At 36.0% G+C, this 21816-nt stretch overlaps 3 protein-coding genes across 3 annotated transcripts in view; 1 reads left to right on the forward strand and 2 right to left on the reverse strand.

Moving 5' to 3' along the window:
- Positions 1–1871, reverse strand: part of tanc2b (tetratricopeptide repeat, ankyrin repeat and coiled-coil containing 2b) — a 178639-nt gene extending 176768 nt beyond the window's left edge. Inside the window, exon 1 of the mRNA XM_030122662.1 lies at positions 1488–1871. The gene's annotated coding sequence lies outside the window, so the exon portion shown is untranslated. The remainder of the gene's footprint in view (positions 1–1487) is intronic.
- On the reverse strand, positions 1603–19487 carry cntd1 (cyclin N-terminal domain containing 1). Its single transcript, XM_030163237.1, has 10 exons — positions 19353–19487; positions 18022–18097; positions 17753–17924; positions 17507–17669; positions 17268–17412; positions 15131–15227; positions 14981–15061; positions 8342–8364; positions 7960–8174; positions 1603–1880 (listed from the first exon to the last, which is right to left on the reverse strand). The coding sequence occupies exons 1-10, from the start codon at positions 19477–19479 to the stop codon at positions 1603–1605; spliced, it is 1377 nt and encodes a 458-aa protein (XP_030019097.1). The 5' UTR covers positions 19480–19487.
- Positions 19488–19798: 311 nt separating this feature from the next.
- coa3a (cytochrome C oxidase assembly factor 3a) lies at positions 19799–21809 on the forward strand. The gene is made up of 2 exons (XM_030163361.1): positions 19799–20056; positions 21136–21809. The coding sequence occupies exons 1-2, from the start codon at positions 19861–19863 to the stop codon at positions 21237–21239; spliced, it is 300 nt and encodes a 99-aa protein (XP_030019221.1). The 5' UTR covers positions 19799–19860; the 3' UTR covers positions 21240–21809.
- Positions 21810–21816: the final 7 nt, after the last annotated feature.

Consider the following 21816-nt stretch of genomic DNA (forward strand, 5'->3'; position numbering starts at 1 on the left):
CTAAATCTTACCAGTCTGCAGACCTATTTTTCTGATAAATGCTTCATCACAGCACTTTTCTGCATATCTGGCAACTGTTGAAGTTCCTTGAAAATGACACACCTTTCAGTGACAGTTCCGCTATTGTACAAATCTGAGCAATGTTACATCCTAACCAAATAATCCACAAACATAAAACATCTAAAAAAAAAAAAAAAAAAGCTGAGGTTTTCACATTTCATAACATTCCCCATCGAAAGCACACTTGGTTTCCAACATTTGAAGAACTGAATGGAGATCATAGGGAAATAAGTGTTTTCCCCTTCTAAAAAACAGGCATTACGCAGATTAACAGCCTTTGTTGAAACATACTATTACCACATAAGTCCCTGTCGAGAAGGACCAGATGTCAGATAATAGGCTGTGCAGAGTGAGGTAGGTTCTGGCCCGAAGCCACTGAACAAGTAAGAACAGCTTCTTCCAAATAAACCTCTGCACTTTATGGACAGATCGTTGTCTAGGTGGGCGACTTCTGTGTATACATGAAGGATAAATGCAAGTACCCTCTTATACATAACCTATAGTCATCAAATGTGCTCCGATTTAACCTAAGTGTCAGGACACTTCATTGAGTTGCATCTTCTTGGATTCTAAATCATCTAAAAATAATACAGTTTCTCCGTTCCCTTAGGGATTTGAGTCTGAACACCAAAAACAAATTATTTTGTGTTAATATAGAAAACAGTTCTGTTGTTATAGTCATGAAAATAAAGTAGATGTATTAACCCTTAAAGACCCCAAAGCACCGACTGATCTAAAATGTTTAACAACTGTTGAACTACAGATTCTATCAAATAACTGAGGTAAAATGCAGTTTTTTGTCTTTTCAGCAGCATCAGATGTCTTTTTCAAATACTCATAGCTCCCTGTAGCGTAGTGGAAACACAGACATCTTCTTTAACATTGACTCACTAGTAAAACCTATGCAGTTTGACAAATGAGAATGGTTGAAGATGCTTGTTTTTATGAAGAATTAATGACATGTTTTGCTGAAAAACTTATGTTTCCTTCAATTTTTGATATAATAACCTTTAAATTTACTTAGCTTTTAATTAAACAATGAAAATGCCGGAAAAAGACAAGGATAATATAATAATAAATGATGGTAAATCAGCTGGTAATGGTTAAACGTACAGAGAAATTCTTTTGGGTGCCAGCAGAAAAATAGTTCTGGATCTCTATGGGTTGATGTCTATAGGGCAAAAAAAAAAAAAAATCTTGTTTTCATGCATAAACGATCAGCCAAGTCTATCTCGTTAAACATTGCTGGGGGTGTTTATTGGCTTAACCTGGCTGGCGTTTTTCTATGACAGAGCCAATAATATAGACATTACAGGTTCTAGCTGCAGGAGTCTGACACCTCACTCATATATTGTGGCTCAGGTCTAATCAGATAAACTTTGACATACATACAGGCGCAGTCACATACAGAAAGATGCAAACATTACCTTAGACTTGAAGCTGTGTTTTTTCTGCTCAGCTCTGGCATCACATCCGCGCCTCCTCTGCTGCAGCGCTCCGTGCGGATCCTCGGTCCAAATGAAACAACCGCACTGGCCCTTTTCAGATCCGGTCCGGAACCAGCCTGAGCCAAACGGACTGGATAGAACTGCGCCGATCAAAGCCACTTACATTCAGTCTCAGACTCAGGGGAAGATCACAGAGAGCGACACCCATGGGTGTAGAACAGGCGCAGGCTGGGTCTACTGCAAAGCCAGAGGAGGACCCACGGACACTTGTCGCCTGGTGAATGTGCCGCGTGTCGGGGCCATTCACAACTAAAGTCATGTGTGTGGTGCAGCAGTCACAGCCAGTCACACGGTGCCCACTGCCACGCAGCGCTGCAACATGGAGCGAAATCAATGGGTCAAGTTACTTACACCTATCATATACACACTTCCGGCTGCAACTTTCAAAATAAAAAATAAATAAATTTAAAAAAAAAAAAAATCTGTGATGCATGTTTTTCCTCATGCAAAACACCGAATAATTAAGATATATTCCTAAACTGTGCAAAATAAAGAATAAAATAATAACAAAAAAAGTAAATGCAATCATAGAAATTTCACTGCATCAACCTTTGTTTCCCTCATTACCTCGACACAGAACAGGAACAAGCATGCAGTGGGGGTGGAAAGCAACTTTAATGAATTATTTATGATGAAAGGAAGCACTAATACCTAAATCATTCATAATTATTCAAGGGAAACAAGGTCGATGCCAATCAAACTCCAATTCCTCTTCCCTCCAGACCATGGCATTTGACATCTGAAACGATATATACAGAAGAGGCTGTCGTGTCTCAGATATTATCCTGACCTCTTCTGCAATGAGTCAAAAAAATTACAGGCCCATCAGGCAGAATTACAGTCATCCAACATGTATAAGGTAAAAGCAGCTATATGCAGTGTTTTAAATTAACCCTTTCATGAATAGTGGTCACTACAGTGGACAGTTATTCTCCTGCTGTTCTCTTGTATATTCATGGATTTTGTTGTTTTAGTTCAATTTCAGCCAACATAGTGGACTCTTATGCATCATCCAAACCCGGATTAACCATATGGGCAACTGGGCAATTGCCCGGGGGCCGCGACCTCTGAAGGGCCCTGGGTAGCTCGGGCATAACAAAAATGTCTGGTTATCTTTTGCTTATAAATGAAACTGTCCGCAAAAAGTGTTCTTAAATAAATACTGGACACTTTGGAAATGGTTTCTTATTTATTTTTTGTGAAAATGGAGGACACTTCCCTCTCTTTCTAATGTAGCGGATCAATTTTAGATTATACTGATGCTAATGTGTTTTGTTTTCATATCATCATATGCAAGTGAGTGGCCTTGACAAGAGGCTATAGTGGTGCACTTATAGTTCTACGAGCATTTACACATTTGTACATCAAAATGCATCTGATAATAGTTAGATATTGAAGTATGGGGTATATTTACATATATTCCTGGAATTTATTCTGTATTTTGCCAGATTATAGGGATTCTGGGGTTGTGATGATGGGGCCCTTGAATATTGTTGCCCAGGGTACAATGACGTGTTAATCTGGCCCTGGCATCATCCCAAACACTGCAATTCATACAATTATTGTAACTTTGCTGTTCTTGATTAACCTGATCTGCAGTAACAAGTTTTCGTATAAATCAATTGCTAATTGTTATTAGACTGTAATTATCAGTTTTCTGAAACAAAGTTTTTTGTTTTGTTTTTTTTGCATATCCTCCTGAGACTCAGCAATGCATTTTGTCCTCTGTAGGGGACAAAAGTTTGACAGTTTAACTTAAATGCTGTCCATTGCAAAGGACATTCCATTTTTAAAAAAATCAATAAATAAATAAAAATGATTTTTAAAATGTATCTGAAAAAACTTGCCTTATGCAAATTCCAATCAAGACCATTTTTTAGTGTAAAAAAGCTTTTTTTTTGTCAATTTCCTGGGTCTCAGGAGAATATTATCTTCATGAAATGAGTAATAACTAGTATTTGAGTATGATAAAATGTGACAAAACATCAGATTAGTGGCATTAAAAATGTTTTTGTTTCATTGTTTTCACACAGTATATCACTGTCTGATGATGAGTTTTAAATACATGTTTCTTTGCTTCAAAAATTAAATGCATGGTGTCCAGCTGAGAGGACATTTTTGTAACTCCACGAAAAATACATTCATAAAAAAAAATGCCAATTGCATTGTTTTTTTCATGCCTAAAGAGGAACAAAAACACTCAAGGAAAAAATATTGACTAAGGTTCTCATAATTCATGCATGAAAGGGTTAAATTACTTTTTTAAATATGTAAGGCGTGAATTTATTCAATGTAAAATTAAAGAACTCAAATACACTGTTGGTTCCAAATCATTGAGTATCTTAAAGACATATCCAATCCTTAAAGACTTAGAAACTATTTTTGTGGCAACTGCAATATGAATTTTCCTCTACATCTAACCTTTCTTAAGTGATTTATCTCCATTTATTCTAATATCTTCTGCAGTTTGCATTGTTTTACATCACTTTTTTATAATGCATTTAGGAATCATGTAAATGTTAATAAAAACTCAGAATAAATTCAGAGATTATTATATTTAAACAGAGAAAACTGAAGAAAATGTGACCTTTTCAGCAAAATATATGATTAACAACATAAAAACAAATGTCTGCAACCACTGTCATTGATCAAACTCCATGGGTTTTACTGGTGAATCAATGTTATAGAAGATGACAGTGTTTCTACGTTCACTACGGAGTCTCTGAATGTCCAAATGGGTCATATCTGATGACCATGAAAAGATGACGAACTAAATTTTACCTGAATTATTTACAAATATTGGTAGGATTAGTGGTTCAGAAGTTATTAAACAGTTTAGATCCGTAGATGCTTCTGGTTGCCTGGAGCTGTTTAGGTATTTGAGGGTTCATTATCATAAAAAAACCAAAAATGTATCCTTGGAGATCATTAAAATGGGAGTCCTAATCCTCTGATAGCAGATTTTAATGGTCCAAAACACGTATTTTACTTTAAAATGTTCCCTTCCTGAAAAAGAAGAAATACTTAAGAGGGGGCTTGAATACAGGCTTTGGTGCAGGGTGTCTTTGTGTGCCTGCAGGGGGAATGAGATGGATGACGTGGACACAGATACCGATGTCAAGGCCTCGTCCACCTTTGGAAATGCAAAGGCTTCTATAGCTGAATTAAACCCTTCTGAAGCTTTCAACACCCCTGTCTTCTCTCTTTTAAAAAAATGGAAAACAAAAAGTGTGAAGACTGCTCTCCTTTAAAGAAGCTACAAGGGCAGGTGAGATTAATGGGGGCTAATGCTACGATCTGCAGAGGAGGAACAGAAATAAAAACCAGAGTGACTCAGTGAAGTCTGGCCCTGGATCTTCTGATAATCTCCTGGAATCCTTGTCCTTGTGTGTGATTGCAATAAGCTATCTTTCATTCCACTGTCAGAAGACAAAGCTCTGAGACTGAGAAATCAGGGCTCATACTTTATTTTCAGCCAAGTGGTTGTTTATCCTCTGAGTTGATAAATAATTTAAGATGCAAAAAAGTGAGATAAAAAAAAATGTGAATGTGTAGCTCAGCACACAAGATCATATCTGCAATCCGCAACATTAATCCTCTGACTAAATATCTTAGCACAAAGAAAAAAGTTTCCCCTCTATGTTTTGGTTGTTTTCTTCTATAAATAAATAAAAATGTCAGGAAAATACTGCCTCTTTTGTTCTATAATTCACATTTATAACAAGTACAATAAATAAAAATATTCCCAGATATTCTGATGATGCAAGACAAACTGATTAATGCAATCATCCCTTTCACAAAATACATAAATACATCTTCCTTATCTCTCTTAATTCTTTATATGGTCAATTTTGGCTTTGCTGCAAACACCATTTTAATTATATAAAGGAGAGTATTTATTGATTCAAAATTGAAGTAATTTCAAATAAATTTTTCTATGTTTATCTTACTTCCGTGATGCCATGATTACACTGTCTTATGGGTAAGGCCGTTTCGAAATTTATGTTAATATATAAAAAAAAAAAAAATCCCAGTGAGACACAATAAAAACACCAGGCTTTTCCAATTCTCACCACACACACACACAGTGGTAACAGTCAGCATAGCAACAGTTGCTAGGATGAGAAGGCATATCCCTAAAGAGCTGATTTGCTTATTAGGTACCTTAAGTCAGCCAAATAAAATGAAATTCCCATCGGACTTTATATTCCATATTATTGATAGGCTACTAGAAGAACACAAAGACCTTATCATTTGTGAAACCAGAGTTGATTCTTTTAACACCAGGATATATCAAATTCATGTATACAGGGCAACAAATGTAAATTGTTCAGCCCATAGGCCTCATGTATGTGCTCATCTCCATGGAAACACATTGGGATAGAAATACAAGGGATGAGATGCTTTGTTTACAGCCATCAACTTCACAACAGCCTGTAAATGCCATCATCATTCATATAAATCCCCTAAAGATGGAGTCATGCTGTTTTAGTGTTTCAGGATGTTGTAGCCTGGACATCATTATGAAAACAATTATCACGAACGATATACGGGTGATTTTCTTGCCGATGATACCTGTTAAACTGGAAGCATCTATTAACAACTTGTGGTTGACTGTGCAATTAGAGGGATTACCCCTTACCGGCAATGCAGATGTTTCTGTATTACAACCTCGTGTGAATAAACTCTTTATGATCATTTTACACCTGCTGCTATCTGAGCCGCCAAATGTTCATCCACACCAGTGAGGTGCCATCATTTTGCAATTACACTGAGGATTTTTAAACTACCTTCTGGTTTGGGATTTTGCATCAAAATGGGAGCGAAGATGGTGTTTAAACCCTGAGTAATAAGGAACACTTTGAAGACATGTAGAAAACTAAAGACAGACCAACAGTGTCAGGGTAGATGCAGCCTACAAAACAGTATCCTCATTATTCAGAAGAAAAGTAAAAAGGATAGATCCAGTAGTGTTGGGCTTTAACCCATAAAGACCCAAACAGTCAAAACCATCTACTGATATAAACTGTTTAATATCTGTTGATCCACTAATCCTATCAATTAATGTAAATAATTGGTGTAAAATGCAGTTTGTCATCTTTTCATGGTCATCAGATATGACCCATTTGGATGTTCAGAGGCTTCGTAGCGAACATAGAAACACTGTTATTTTCTATAACGTTGATTCACCAGTAAAACCCATGGAGCTGGATCAATGAGAGTGGATAGACACACTGGGTTAATGTTCAGTTAATGATAGCTTTGACTGAAAAAGTCACTTTTTCTTCAGTTTTCTCTGTTTTTGATATAATAATCTTTGAATTTATTCTGAGCTTTAATGAACATCTACATGATCAGTGAATTAAATATAGAAAAATACAGGATTTACACTGAAAAAAACTCAAACTAAAGAGGATAATATTACAATAAATGGTGATAAATCACTTAAGAAAAATTAAATATAGAGAGAAATGAATTTGGGAACTGCCACAAAAGTACCAATGGGTCTTTACAGGTGAAAACCAGATGAACTGGTATACAGGTTTTAATTCACCATATTTTCCAGCAAATTATATGATGGGTATCATTCTGTTAATAGTGCTACTGAGCACATTGACTGTTTAGAATTTGAACTCAAGATCAAGATTCCTTTTATTGCCACTGTATACATAGAGCATACACAATGTAATTCTGATGCGCTTGAAAAGATGGTACTTCTTGAGAAAAAAAAAGAAAATATACAATGCAAAAAAAATTTATAGTAAAAGTAGTAAAAAAAAAAAAAAAAAACAGTAAAAAAGGCACACACACACACACACACACTCTCTCTCTCTCCCATTCTGTCAAGTCACGCATTCCCACATTCATACCTAGTTAAAGTGCAGAGGACAGTGAGAGGTAAATACAGTAGTTATTGCACATTTTAGATTTTCATTATTGCACATTATTGGTTATTACACATTGGTGATTGTGATATTGGTTGTTGTTTATTTCCATTATTGCACAAGGTTGATTATGATTATTTCACATTGTTCATTATCATCATCTCCTAGTACTGCTTCCTAGTATCCTTGTTACAGACAGTTGTTTTGAAAATGAAGCAGTATTAACAGGTTATGCATTTACATCATGCATCAGCTGGCACAATAAAAAATTTAAAAAAAATTGCTAACACTCATGCAGACTTCAATTTGTTTCCCTGAAAGTAAAATAATCCACATTTTCATAGATGTCCAGTTGTGAAAAAAGGTGATATCCACTGTACGAAAGAAAATTGCAAGATACAATCATAGGGTCAAGTCACTCAACAGAAATTGCACCACCTGAGCATTTTAGTTGGTTTCAGCTTCCAGTATCTCTCAAGTACGACAGCTTTCCAGGACAGTCTTACATTCTAAAACCTCTTTGGCTGCCACCTGCAGCTCTGGTGAAAGGGCTTCATCTGAGCCAGGGAGCCCATAGAACAAAGACTCGGTGTCCTGCCTCCCAGTGATCTCCAGTGGAACCCAAAGCATGACTGCAGAGCTGGCAGTGACTTCAAAGATTCCCCACGGAGGGAAGCCCCCACTGGCATCCAGATGCAAGTTTCCTAGGATACATTTAGTGCTGCAGGTTACAGTTGGATACAACTAGACAGCTTTCCTATCTGGTATTTTAACTTCTTTTTGCCTTCAGTGCCATTTCATAATATTAACAGTAATTCGATATGTGCTGTGTTATTATAGCAAGCCAATATGTTTGATTTTTCTGCAAGGAGCCTTTGGGCACCTCACCTTCCGAGGCAATAAAGAACACCCTGCACAGTATCCCAACAACCGCAGGTCTAAGCATGTGAGAGACAGAGTATTAAATGAAAACGGATCCACCCAATGGGAAGCAAGCAAACAAACACAAAGCCAGGACATCCTGAAGAGCAAGAACTAGATGAAACACCTTTTAAACAACGCAAACACTGGGAAGATTATAGACTTTAAGGGTCCCTCTAGTATCAGGGCTCTAGACAGTTCACTAGACACTGCTGCTGTCTTCCCAGACTATTGGCTGTCAAATCAGTCTGACGGTGAGGAAGCCCACAAGGATTTTTTTAAGTCTTCTGGCAGGATGTAGAAAGTGCGAGTACATCACTTTTCAGACAACAGGCTCTCAATCATACCCTACAGTCCTCTAGTTCACAACTACAGAAGGCAGTTATAGATAGAGCACCTGTTATGAGTACTGAATACAGTCTGACTCAACCACAGCCGCACATGTGGTACTGCTGCCCTTACCGTTGAGAGGGGCTTTTTGGCTTCCACTCAACACACACACAACATTCCCCTGGGCCTCAAACCAGCTGTATAGCACCACAGACAAGGCTCTAGGACAATCCAGCCCATCCTGTTGAACTGGGAGAATGACGCAGAAGTTGTCAAAGCAATCAATATTGCTGGCACCCTGTAGTCTCCTAATGAGGCCTGAGGTGCAAGGACGTCTTTGGAGATAGGTCACCGGAGTAAAAACGATTCTGACCCTTAGTGATGTAATGCTATGGAGCTATGCAAAGATCGTAAAGCAGCTGAATGAAAGAGACGTGCAATGCTCCCCAAGACACCCAGTGTTATAACTTAAAAACAGTAATAAATGTTGCTATCCCCATTTTATTACAGATTTAAAGTGATTTATTTTAATTTTACACCAGGATCAAAGTCTTTCACACTGTAAAAATCCAAATCTTACCAAGTGTATTTCTCATTTCTAGTCAAAATATCTCATCACACTTAAAATAAGACATAATTACCAAAAGCAGGGGTCTCAAACTCATTTTCTTTCAGGGGCCACATTCAGCCTGATTTGATCTCCAGTGTGCCAGACCAGTAAAATAATAGGATAATAACCCTTAAATAATGATAACTCCAAATTTTTGGCTTTGTTTTAGTGCAAAAAAAAACCCTCATTAAATTAAGAAAGTACTTACTTCTATGAACTATCCAAACAAAAAAAAATGTAAATAACCTGAAAAAACTGAAATTTCTTAAGAAAAATAAGTGCAACTTTAACAATATTATGCCTCGACTTACAGTTTATACATGTGTATTATGGATCGGATCTACAAAGACACTAAATACTTAGTAAAAGACAGAAAATAGTTAAAATTGTGCTTAATTTTCTTTAGAAATTTCAGGTTGTTCATATTTGTTCAGGTTATTCACATTTTATTGTTACAGGATAGTTTGTAAATATAAATATTCTCATAATTTAATGCTATTTTTTGGACTAAAACAAAGACAAAAATTTGAAGTTGTCAATATTTATAGGCATAGTGTAATATAATTTTTTTTACATCAAACCAAGAAGAAAATATAGACTCATCATTTTTTGAAGGTTATTATGTTATTATTTTACTGTAGATCATATTGGTCTGAATGTGGAACCTGAACTAAAATGAGTTCAACAGCCTTGACTGTGGAATTTTTGCACTTTGCAAATTCATCCCGCGGCCCCCTGGCCGCATGTTTGAGACCCCTGACCTAAAGAGTAACTTTTCAGTGAGGTATAAGAACTTATTTTTAAACAATAGATCTTGAAAATCTTATTTCAAGAAATATTACCAAGATCATTTTCAGTTGTTCCATTGGCAGATTTTTTTTTGCTTAATTCATTTTTTTTTTTTTTTTTTTACTTAATTCAAGCAAAACAAGCTGACTACACATACTACACTTCCTTGGTTTTAGTGATGTGGATAAATTATGCATTGAATTATTTATTTGTTTGTTTTGTTCATGTTCTCATCAGACCACCCATACATATTTATCAGCAGTGAAGCATGAACCGCAACCACTGAATCAGCATTCGAACCAGTCACGTGGTGTACGTGTCAAATGAAGCTTCAGATGTAACGGGTCACATGATCGAAACAAGCTCCGAGGAGTGAACCTTTTTCAATATATTTGTGTTGAAAAGGTTCATTGCTTTAGAAAGCTTCACTTTGCCATCACTACAGGTTTCTAAGTTCAGATAAAACAGGTACAAAGTCTCACAAAAGTCCAGCAGCTCAGGTATCAGATGGGCAGAAAGAGAGCTGCTTGAAGGTGCGCTGCTTTTATAGTGACTCCTGCAGAAGCTGATCGGCCAGATCAGGTAGCACACAGGTGGAGGCACTCAACCTGATGACCCTCAGTGATTGACAGACAGAAAGAGAGGAGGGAGGGGAGAGCAAAAACAGAACACAACAACAATCCCCTCCTCAACAGAAATGGGGAGACGATATGCAGACCCAAAACAAAGGCAATATAATGAGAACTTTTTTGTTTATCTGTGGGTGTTATGTTCTGGTGCACCTTTTTTCCCCATTTGTCTTTTGTGTGTGTGTGTGTTTTTTTTAATATAATTCTTAATTTATTGTGTTAAGTAATCATTGCTCCCTCCTTACTGATATTTTTACCTCTATGACATTTTTGTATTATATTCTGTATTTAGTGTGTTTTTTGGTAAATAGCCAATTGATGTTTCCATGTTCACTACACTGGGGGACATTCTTTAACCGTCAAAGTACTAAACAGCCACCAGTGACCAAAAGCATGTACTGATCTAAAATGCTCAATAACCATTGGATCACTAATTTGAGTAAAATGCAGATTCTCAGCTTTTCTGCAACATCAGATTTGACTCATTTGAGCATTCAGAGGCTCCATAGTGACCATGGAAACATCATCTGCCATCATCTTCTGCAACTGTTTCACCAATAAAACCCATATAGTTTGACACCTTATTACATTCAGCTAATGATATACAGTATTTTGCTCAAAAACATCACTTTTCTGAGCTTCTATGAACATCCACATGATTACCTCTGCCAAGGAGGTTATGTTTTTGGCAGCGTTGGTCTGTCTGTCTGTTTGTGTGCAGGATAACTTAAAAAGTTATGGACAGATTTGGATGAAAATTTCAGGAAATGTTGATACTGGCACAAGGAATAAATGATTAAATTTTGGTGGTGATTGGGGGTGTGGGGGGGCCACAGGGGCCCACTGATCGGCCTTGACGGAGCTCTGCGCTCTCCAAGTGCTTCTAGTTAATAAATTCAATATAGAAAAAACTCAGCAGTTCACTATAAAATAGAAAATGCAGAGAGTAACTGTAACAATAAATGAAGAGAAATCACTTAGGAAAGGTTAGGTGTAAAGAAAAAACATATTTTGGAAGGCCCCAACAACATAGTTCTAGTTCACTTATGAATATTAGTCATTCATTTTATGTTAAGATAATAGAATAAACTTGTGACAGCATTTCAACGCAGAACTCCTACTTGTAGTGGAGTATGGCATTAATACTTTTACTGAAGTATAGAATCTGTATATTTCTTCCACCCCTTGTCCATGTTAATGCAGTCTACACTTTGTTTACAGTGACTGAAAAAAAAGAAATGGATCCATGTCAGTCATTAAAAGTTTATCAGATTATTACGGAATGACTAGGTCTGTGTTGAAACAATCGCAATAATGACACAAAAGGAAGCATGTATTCAGAGGTCATGGCTGACATCTCCAGGTACTCTGTATGTACTTTTCTAGGATCTTAATTATCTGTTAAAGGTTTTTCTGTGTGAAATTTATCCCTGCTCATGTGAATTTTGTGTTGGTGTCTGTTGACATTAGCTGACTGCATGTAAAAGGTGACATTTGCTAGTGTTGTACAGTGTTACAACGGTAGAAGAAAAGGTATAAGACACTGAAGATCTCTCTCCCTCGAGAGTGTTAGGATTTTTTCTGAAATATCTGATATGAAACATTGATGTAGAAATCCATATATTAACGCTGTTATGGATGTAGGCAGCCGAGACTGTTGTTAGCTGAGAACCAGATTTAGCTGATGTCAACAAACGATGCACTCGCAGCACAATGTAGCACAACACAAACTTCACATCAGCACACACACAGATCTTTGAGAGTATGAACATGATGTGTTACTTTTAGTCATGAAGGTTGATTTTTTTGCCAGCCTTCTACTTATCTGTGTAACAGCATTTGTCATATTTATCATCTAAACTGTGAACTTTGTAGGGGAAGCTGGATGAATGTGGCTGTGATGATCTCAACAAAGCCAACAGATAAATCAATACATTATTACTACATGAAATAAAACATTTACAAAAACTGCCAAGGCCACTGTCTTATTGTTTAACCCTTTTAAGACTTACACTTAGACAGAGTACTTATGGCATAAGAGGCTTTGGAAATTTTCCACTACCTAAGGTTCAAACTACCAGGAAGAGCTTTTGTCTGTATGTATGTGGGGTGAAAATGTGGAACAGTCTGGAACTTCATCACAAGCAATGCCACAATATCCACAGTTTTAAAGCACTTTACAAACGTATGATTCGGTCAAAGTACAGGGAGCGCGGGGCTTATTGTTAATTGCTGGGCCATTACATCCTTGGCTCTTTCTTACCTTTGTTGGTATGTGCTTGTCGTTGTTTACCACGTTGGTATGTGTAACTTCCTTTACCATTGTTGCTATGCAATTATAGTTGAAATATATTGTATTATAAGTTATGCAGACTATCAATTAGGTAGTTACTATGTGTACTATACATCAGTTTTCCTAATCTGTTTACTATCTGTTATTTACATTATTAGGACTGTAACTTTATCATTAAGGAAGCAAGAGTAATGTGTTATGTTGTATAAATGAGAAGTGGGAGTGGGATTTAATGTTGTCTTCTTCCCACTCCTTTTCAAGAAATACAAATTGAGTTTATTTTGTTATTACTAGTGTACATTGTCTTGATCACCTCTATTTATTATTAATGTATTTACTCTACTATTAGTTCCTTATACACATTAAAGTTTTGTTTTTTCTTCACTCAAAACAAATAGACTGCCACTATAATAGGCCGCCTATATGTCTTCATGTTTTCTTCGCAATAAAAGTGTCGGAAAATGTCTTTTTTGCCAATTTTTTTTGCACCTTTGTTTTCAGGAAGAACTTAACTTTCAACATCTGGCCATTAATTATCAATATTATAAATAATAAATGCTTTAAAACAGTGTGTTTTAGTAAAAAAGAAAAAAACAGACTTCAAGTTTTTGGCATATTTATTATCAGAAACAACTGCAAATGTCCATAACAAAACATTTTGAGATTGCAAAAATAAACTTTCAACTATTTTACATCTGCTCAAACATGATTTTTGGTTTTGAACATTCTGTATCCATATTATGGCTTCATATTTTTTGTTATTTCCAGGTGTTTTTTAGTCTGTGTGGAAGTCTCTGAAACACTTCCTTTCTACTTCTAATAGAGTCCTATATTGCTGCTGTAACGTGTTATATAGTGTCGGAAAGCTCAGGTTCTCAGCTTTCCGATACTATTTGAATATTGTAGATAACAGTGCAAACGGTTCAGGAGTTACAGTAATTTTTTGCTGTAAAGTGTAAAATGCAGCGACAGACAGATTGCTGTTGTTAGTTATATCTGTACTTTCTGCCTGTATTCCTTCCACAAGAAGCCAGATTTTGATGCAAATGCTTCTCTCTACACAACTCTTTAGCTTAGTTCTTGCACGTAATACTTAAAAGGGATTCACCAAACCGCAGCATGCAAGAAAATAACCAATAATTAGCTCTTCAGCAGTTGTTCAGTAGTTGGGTATTTACAGGTCAGCCTGATGGCAAGATTTTGCTGTTTTATAGCCCATGTAAGAAAACTTCAGTCTCCAGTATACTTTTAAGCTGTTCTTCAATATTTCATCTCTTTGAGAAGGAAAGTCAGTGCTTATATTGTATATTTTGATGTTTGAAATGTATTGCCGCTAAACACAAATATCATATTTACATTTTCAGATTTTTCTAAATAAGCCTTATATTTCTGTAGGATACTTTTAAAACCTCTTATCCTCATTTATCATTGTTCTTTCTTCATCCTTTCCTTAGGTCCAGTGAGGATAAAACATGGGAAGGAGATATTTAACATGGAATACTAAGCCCTGCCCCAGTTTTTATAAATCTCAGCGAATTTGAGTTTTACAACACACCACAACACACAATGCACGATGTGATTTAACACTTGTTGAACGCATCACTGCGATGTGCAAGAAATGCTCAAATAAGGCTGCGTGTAATTTAGAAAATAAGCGATACTAGAGATAAACATTATTTATTATTTATTTGCTTTTCAGACTGCACAATAAATGCAACAAAACATGTCTTCAGTTTGCCTGGAAGCAAAGTTTGAGCAAAATATAACATTTTATTCAGCAAAATATTTCAGTTCACAGCTGTTTCTTTTTACTTTGAGAATATTATTCTTCTATTATGGTTGTTATCCTTCAAACTCAGCACCGACAAGTGTAAATGGAAAACACACTTGGATGTCAGTTAAAGCTGCAGCTGAGCGTTAGCAAAGGCTCAAGTTACTGAGAGCAGAGGACTTACAATGTGCATCAATGTAACGTGAGCAAAATCAATAATGCTCCTCCTTGAAATTCCTGTGATGAGGTTAAGTCCTCCCACAATCTGTAACACATTGAAATACTCAGAACAAAACCTAGAGCGACAGTAGACAAACACAATGTTCACACTAACCTGTTCCCACTTGTTGACATGATGGATGTATGAGGCCACAGCAACGACGCCAACAGCAAGAAGCATGCGGTCCTCAGTCACTGTCACAAACTTCTCTCTGTTTTAGGAGGAATTTACACAGACTAGTCACTTCCATTAAGAGATTAAAATAGTATTAGAATCTAAAGCAGTGGTTTTCAAAAAATATTTTACCTCAAGACCCAAACTATCAATTCTGTAGCTCCTCAGTACCCACATCTATCCCGTATCTATTTACTGATTCATTCAGCATAAAAACAGTGTTGAATTAATGCACTTATATGTAGCAATTTATAGTCACATAAAACAAAAGCAAAACACTGTGTCTAAAAGTCTTTTTCTTTTTTTCCTGTTTTCATCTTGTGGCACTTTTTAAGTCGATTTTGTCATCCTCTTGTTTGAGTTTTTTTACATTATTTTGTCTAGTTGTGCTTTTTGTGCTTTTATCTTTAATGTCATTTCCATGTTGTTCTGTCATTTTTGTCTTTTCCATCACTTTCATCTTGTTATATTTTGCAACTCAAATACCTCCTCTGTCTTTGGCTTTGGTGAGATCAACATTTATTTTTGTTGTATTTCATTATTGACTCATTTCTTGTTTTTTGTTAGAAAATGCCTCCCTTTCCCCTTTAGGGAAAGGCAGATCTAAAGAACAGGGTGAATGGTTCAGATTGATCATACTGCTCAGTCCTCTTATACCAACTTAAAGTCATCAAGTCCTGGAAGTATTTGTTATACAAAGGAGGGCAGAAACATTCACATAGATAACTTTGACCTAATAATCAGTACAGACATGACATTTTACCAGCTGAAGTCGACTCTGATAACATAAATGAACAATATCAGGCTTCTCCACTTGAATTCCAGACTTTCAGAGAACATGATTAAACCAAATTTTTTATAGTTAGATTGATGTGAATTACTTATTTGTTTCTTACTAGGTGTTTATTACTTTAACTGAGACGTTCAGTTCAACAGATAATCATACAGAGGTGCTAAACTATGAAAATTCTAAGCTAATATATATTGATGAGAACTGGCTAATAACCATGAGATACTGGGGTTTTTGTTTGGTTGTTTTATTGTCATTTATTGCCTCTTTTGCACCAAGAAAGCAAAGAAATCTCCATTATCAAAAATAACTGAACTGCTCTAAAATCTTCAAGGCTTCATCCACAAATTCAATCACAGAAATTAATGGTCATTAACCCATAAAGACCAAAACGGCCACTGATGACCAAAACCATCTACTGATCTAAAATGTTTAAAAACTTCTGACCTACTAAACCTATTAATACATGTAAATAACTGGTGTAAAATACAGTTTGTCATCTTTTCATGGTCATCAGATTTGACCCATTTGGACGTTCAGAGGCTCCATAGTGAACGTGGAAACACTGTCATCTTCTACAACATTGATTCACTTGTAAAACCCATAGAGTTGGATCAATGACAGTGGATGGAGACATTTGGTTTACGATCAGTTAATGATATATTGTGCTCAAAAAGTACATTTTTCTTCAGTTTTCTCTGTTTTTAATATAATAACCCTCAACTTTACTGTGAGCTTCAATGAACATCTACATGATCAGTGAATAAAATATAGGAAAATGCCTGATTTTCACTGGAAAAAACACAAAATATAGAGGATATTATAATAATAAATGGGGATAAGTCAGTTAAGAAAGGTTAACTATAGAGAAAAAAAAAATTGGGAACTGCCACAAAAGTAGTGGTGGGTCTTTATGGGGTAATAAAACACCATCTTATTTGCAGATAGCCAACCCAATAAATCTGATATACCTTTAATGGGTGGGAGAGGGGTAGTATTGACAGATTTATTAGCTTTTTACTGCTTCAAACTATTGTTATTAACCAGCCTTTGAAAATCCACTGTTAAACCTCTAATGAAAATTAACAAAACTTCACTTATCATTTTTCTGGCTACTTTGTTCAGAAACATAAGTCATTCATGTATGACACTCAGAAATATCAGTGCACAAGAAAACATGATGACAAAGAATAAGATACACAATTCTCAGATTACATGTGTCATCTACTTAACTTACAACATTTTAACATTTGTCTCCCTTTTCATGTTATAACATGTGACACTTACCTCTGTTTAACAGATGGGTGGAGACACTTAGTAGAAGTGACTAACAAGGAATCATAGATGGCAGTCTTCTCCAAACTAACAAATCTGAGAATATGGTGGCATAGGTCATACAGCTGCTCCACAGGAGTCGATGGCTCATTGTGACCTAGAAAAAAATCAGCATCTGAGTTAAAATAATAATTAAATGGAGTTTTTCGTTGTACCCTAGTATTGTTTTGTGTTCATATATGATATGTTACCAAGAACCTCCAGCAGTATTTCCACATATGTCAGGGGGTTAGAGACATTTAATCTGAAGTCAAGCCCTTTCAAGACCATCAGTTCTGATTCAAGAAGAGTCTGCTTTGTAACACTGTGGCCCACTGAGTGAAGAAATCGTACAGCAGTATTGTTGTCGATAATCTAAAAACAAATGTGACAGGAGATTGTTTTTCAGCTATATCACATTAAAATTAGCCAGCAGCTGTAAGTGTCCCAGAACTCACCTCACTGTGCAGAGACATTTTGCTCGCAAGTTGTACACAGGAAAAGATAATGAGGGGAAACTTGTCCTTGAGATTGTTAAAAACGGTATCTTCATAATTCATTGACTGAGCTTCAGCAGCGCCTTGAGGTGTAGGGGTGGTGAACAACTTTGTGAGATGCACGGTCATGAACCTGGGGTGGATAATTACTTGTCAATATTCTCAGTCAGAGATGGTCATTATATTAAAGACAATAAGGCAAAGTAAGGAAATGAGCGTCCTAATAACACCTTTGCAGTAATTCGATGGCATGGTATCCAGCCAGTGGGTCAAGGCTCAGCTTTTTAGCCATCAGGAAGATGTATTCTGAGTAACATCAGAAGAAAAATCATTTTCAGTAGCAGCATGATAAATATATGCAGGGTGCTTGCTCTTCATCCATATAAAAATTCCAGAGTTTTTCAAAACTGCTATTTTTTTCCCCCCAAGACCTTGACTTTATGTACTTTTATACTTGTGTGCCTACGCTTTTGGTTGAGATTGTACCTCTTGTGTGTAGTAGAAAACTTCATTTTAATGAATGTATGACTGAATGGATGCATAATTTGCAGTAATTTATGTTTTACTGACAGAAACGTTTTTAAAACATATGAAAATCACAAAAGTGCATGGGTATCACACAAACAAGTTTCACTAAAATCATACCAGTTTGTGAAATCATGTCATGTTTTTTTTATATTTTATTGTACAAATTCTATTCTATTCTATTCTATTCTATTCTATTCTATTCTATTCTATATGCTTTCCTCATGTATTTCTTATGTTACAAGATTATGTGTCTTTGAGCATACTCTAAAATTTGACTATGAGAGAAACTTTTTTCCATACTTGAAGATTTTCACAAAAAAATCCCAGACCTTTCAAGGTCTGAAAAAAAGCGTTTCAAAATCCCATACTTTTCAAGACTTTCAAGCAGCATACAAAATATAACTGCATAAAAAACACCACATGTGCTTTAAGTGTGACTGACTCAAGAATCATTTAGTGAAAATTTAATTGAAACTTTTGAGATATGTGCTAGAAAAAACATTTCACAGTCGACCACAAACATCCTGGCTGTTCAGTACCAAGCCCTGGTTAAAAAAATAAAATAAAATAAAATAAAAAATAAAAAACTGTAAAAACTCTACAGTTTTTTGGCGATACGACTATAAAAAACCATGGGTATTTAATGGACAGTTGCTAAATCACACCTGCTTAGAATGTGTGAAAATGGCAGGTTATTAAAGTGAGACAGTGTTTCACAGTGTGAGGAGAGATGGATTTTACAGACAGCCTACTGAAATGTGTTTTGATAAAATAAAATACAGTGTTTTCATGCTGTTAAGTTTACAAATAGCAAAGCACATTATTTACAGTTAATGAACACAAAAGTCTTCTGTTGGAGCACTATAGACCAATACATTTTATGTTAGCTGTTAGCTAGCTCTAACAGTAAATACGTTTATTTTGTGCGTTTTAACCGTTATTAACGCAATTTAATGACATACAGTCATATTGTTTTTTGTTACTGTACTGAACATTCTGTAAAACGAAAATATTAAATTTAACCAGTACTTACCAGTTAGTTTTTTGTCTTTGAAACAGCCGCTGCATTTTGATAAATCGTTAAGAGTCTCTTTGTTTGTCTTGTCGAGATTAGAAATTAAATCTGCAAGAAGGTCAAAAGAAACTTCTCGAAACTTCATACGGACTCTTGTCGCCATTGATGCAGACCTGTTAGTGGTGTTAGATAATTAAGTATTTTTTCTCTAAATTGGTACTTGAAATTGTCGAAAGATGGCGCTGTTCTCGCACTTTTCACCTCAGCGTCTTCATTTACAGAAGGAACCAAATGTACTAACAGCTAAACACGGGGACGGATTTGGATGTTGCACCAATGTTTATGTTTGCATGCAACGCACGGTGGCGCCCGAGTGGCCCCAGCTATAGATCTAACAAAGTAGGGATAGGCTACTCTCCGTTTGGTTGCACACTGCTGACTCTGGAGATGTTTTGAGACTCAGATATACAGTTTTCAACCGTTGTCACATAACTTTGCGTCCCTCCCATGCTCCTACACTGCAGACATGGCTGACAAGAAACCTAAAGGGACGGATGCCCCCTTCGCAACAAGGATAGACCCGACGAAAGAGGGTCTCTCTAAAGAACAGCTACATTTTATAAGACAGGTGGAACTTGAGCAGTGGAAGAAGAGAACACAGAAGCTGAAGGTGCGAAATGTTGTGACAGGACTCGCCATCGGAGCAATCGTAATGGGAATCTGTATCCTTGCTCAACGCACGAGCGTCAGTACGTCAATACAAGGTGAACTATGTAACGTTAGCTTAGCTGCTAAAGTTACCCAACTCCATTGATAAGATAGGAGAGCAAAACCTTTGGTCTCAATGTGTCTGCTAATGTCGCATTTAACATTTCAGTAACAGTATATCTCATTTAAATGTGTGATGAATGTAGGTTCGCTCGCCGAAGTAGTTATTATTATTATTAACTGAAATGAAATCCTTGTTCAATGAGTGCTAGCATGACGGTTAGCTTTAGCCAGGTAATCGCCAAAGGGGCTGCAGCATCCAGTAAAGAAGATAACACATGTCGTTGTTTTTAAAAAAAAAAAAAAAAAAGAAAAGTTACTGTTTTATACATTTGGATATCAAAAATATCAGTGAATTCCCGAAAATTAGTCCTTACCGAACTTCAAAAATGCATATCGTTAGCCTTATAGCATAACTGCTTAAGTCATATTTTTGGTCAAATTGTGATATCTGCATAACTTTACTCTCCTAACATTGCTGCTTCATTTTGCATCATTGGCTATTATCAGAAAAAAAATATGGCTTACATGTTGTAAAATAATTTTCCTCAAGAAAATCCGTGACATGGACTAGAAGGTCCAAGGTGAGCTGGTATGTAATGTCATGTTATGTACTAAGATATGTATTTTTGTGGTTTTGTATCCTGTATATCGCTGGCCAAAAAACAAATCCTCCTATCTGCAAATTTTTAGATTTTGAGTTTTCACATTAAATGGTGAGAACCATAAATACCTAGTATGTATTGTTAACACAAAATATAGAAAGAGAGTCTGAGAACAGTAGAATATGCTTGGATATCTTTAACAAAGACCATACTACAATAAAACTAAACTTTTTTTTTTTGTTTCCTGAAAAAAGTGATTTTTTTTCAGATAGGAAGTTTTGTATTCTGGCCATCGATTTGAAATTTCAATATAGTAACACTAATTGTATAATATTCAACTGTATAAGCTGCATTGCTTTTCATTATATTTGTTTTTATTATGCGTCTTGCTTTCCCATGTTTGCCTTAACCCATTGCTACCATATAAGATGGCTACACATTTTACTCAGTCTCCCAAGAGAGGATCATGGATGAAATCGATGAGGAGGCCAGACGTGCAAAAATGCAAGGACCAAAGACTGGCGCCAACTGAGATACATGTGGCCTGCTGTTGGACTGCGTGCCTGCCCCTGAAATATTTGGCACTTAAAAGAAAAGGGACTTTTGTGTCATAAGCAGTCACTGATTTTCCATGAGTGGCTTCTGTCATGTTGGGGCAGCACCGGATTTTGTTTTGTCTTGATTGTGCAAAAGGTTCTGAGTTGCTCTGTTGCTGAATTAAAATGAAATATGTCTCATGATTTAAGTTGCCTGTCAGTGGAAAGGACTCATCCACTAACCTTAGCTAACATACATGCTGCTTTAAAGGCCCACACTGTAGAGATCCTCAACATTGCCTGACATCAGTGCACCTTAATTATTTAATGTGCAAATGAAGTTCAGTCAGCCAGTTAATTCTACAGTGACCTTTAAAGGGAGAGAATGCCAGTGACACTGCTGAAATGACACACACAGATCAATCTGTAAAAACTGCATATTTATATTGATAAAGTGTTTGACTTGTAAAATAAAAATGTATTTGATTTCATAAGTAACCCAATCATGTGATGCATCTTTGCAGAGTAAAATAGTAAAATGGGTACAAAGTACTTAAAAAAAAAAACAACAGA

Source organism: Sphaeramia orbicularis, chromosome 19 (assembly GCF_902148855.1).
Source record: "Sphaeramia orbicularis chromosome 19, fSphaOr1.1, whole genome shotgun sequence".
NCBI lineage: Eukaryota > Metazoa > Chordata > Actinopteri > Kurtiformes > Apogonidae > Sphaeramia > Sphaeramia orbicularis.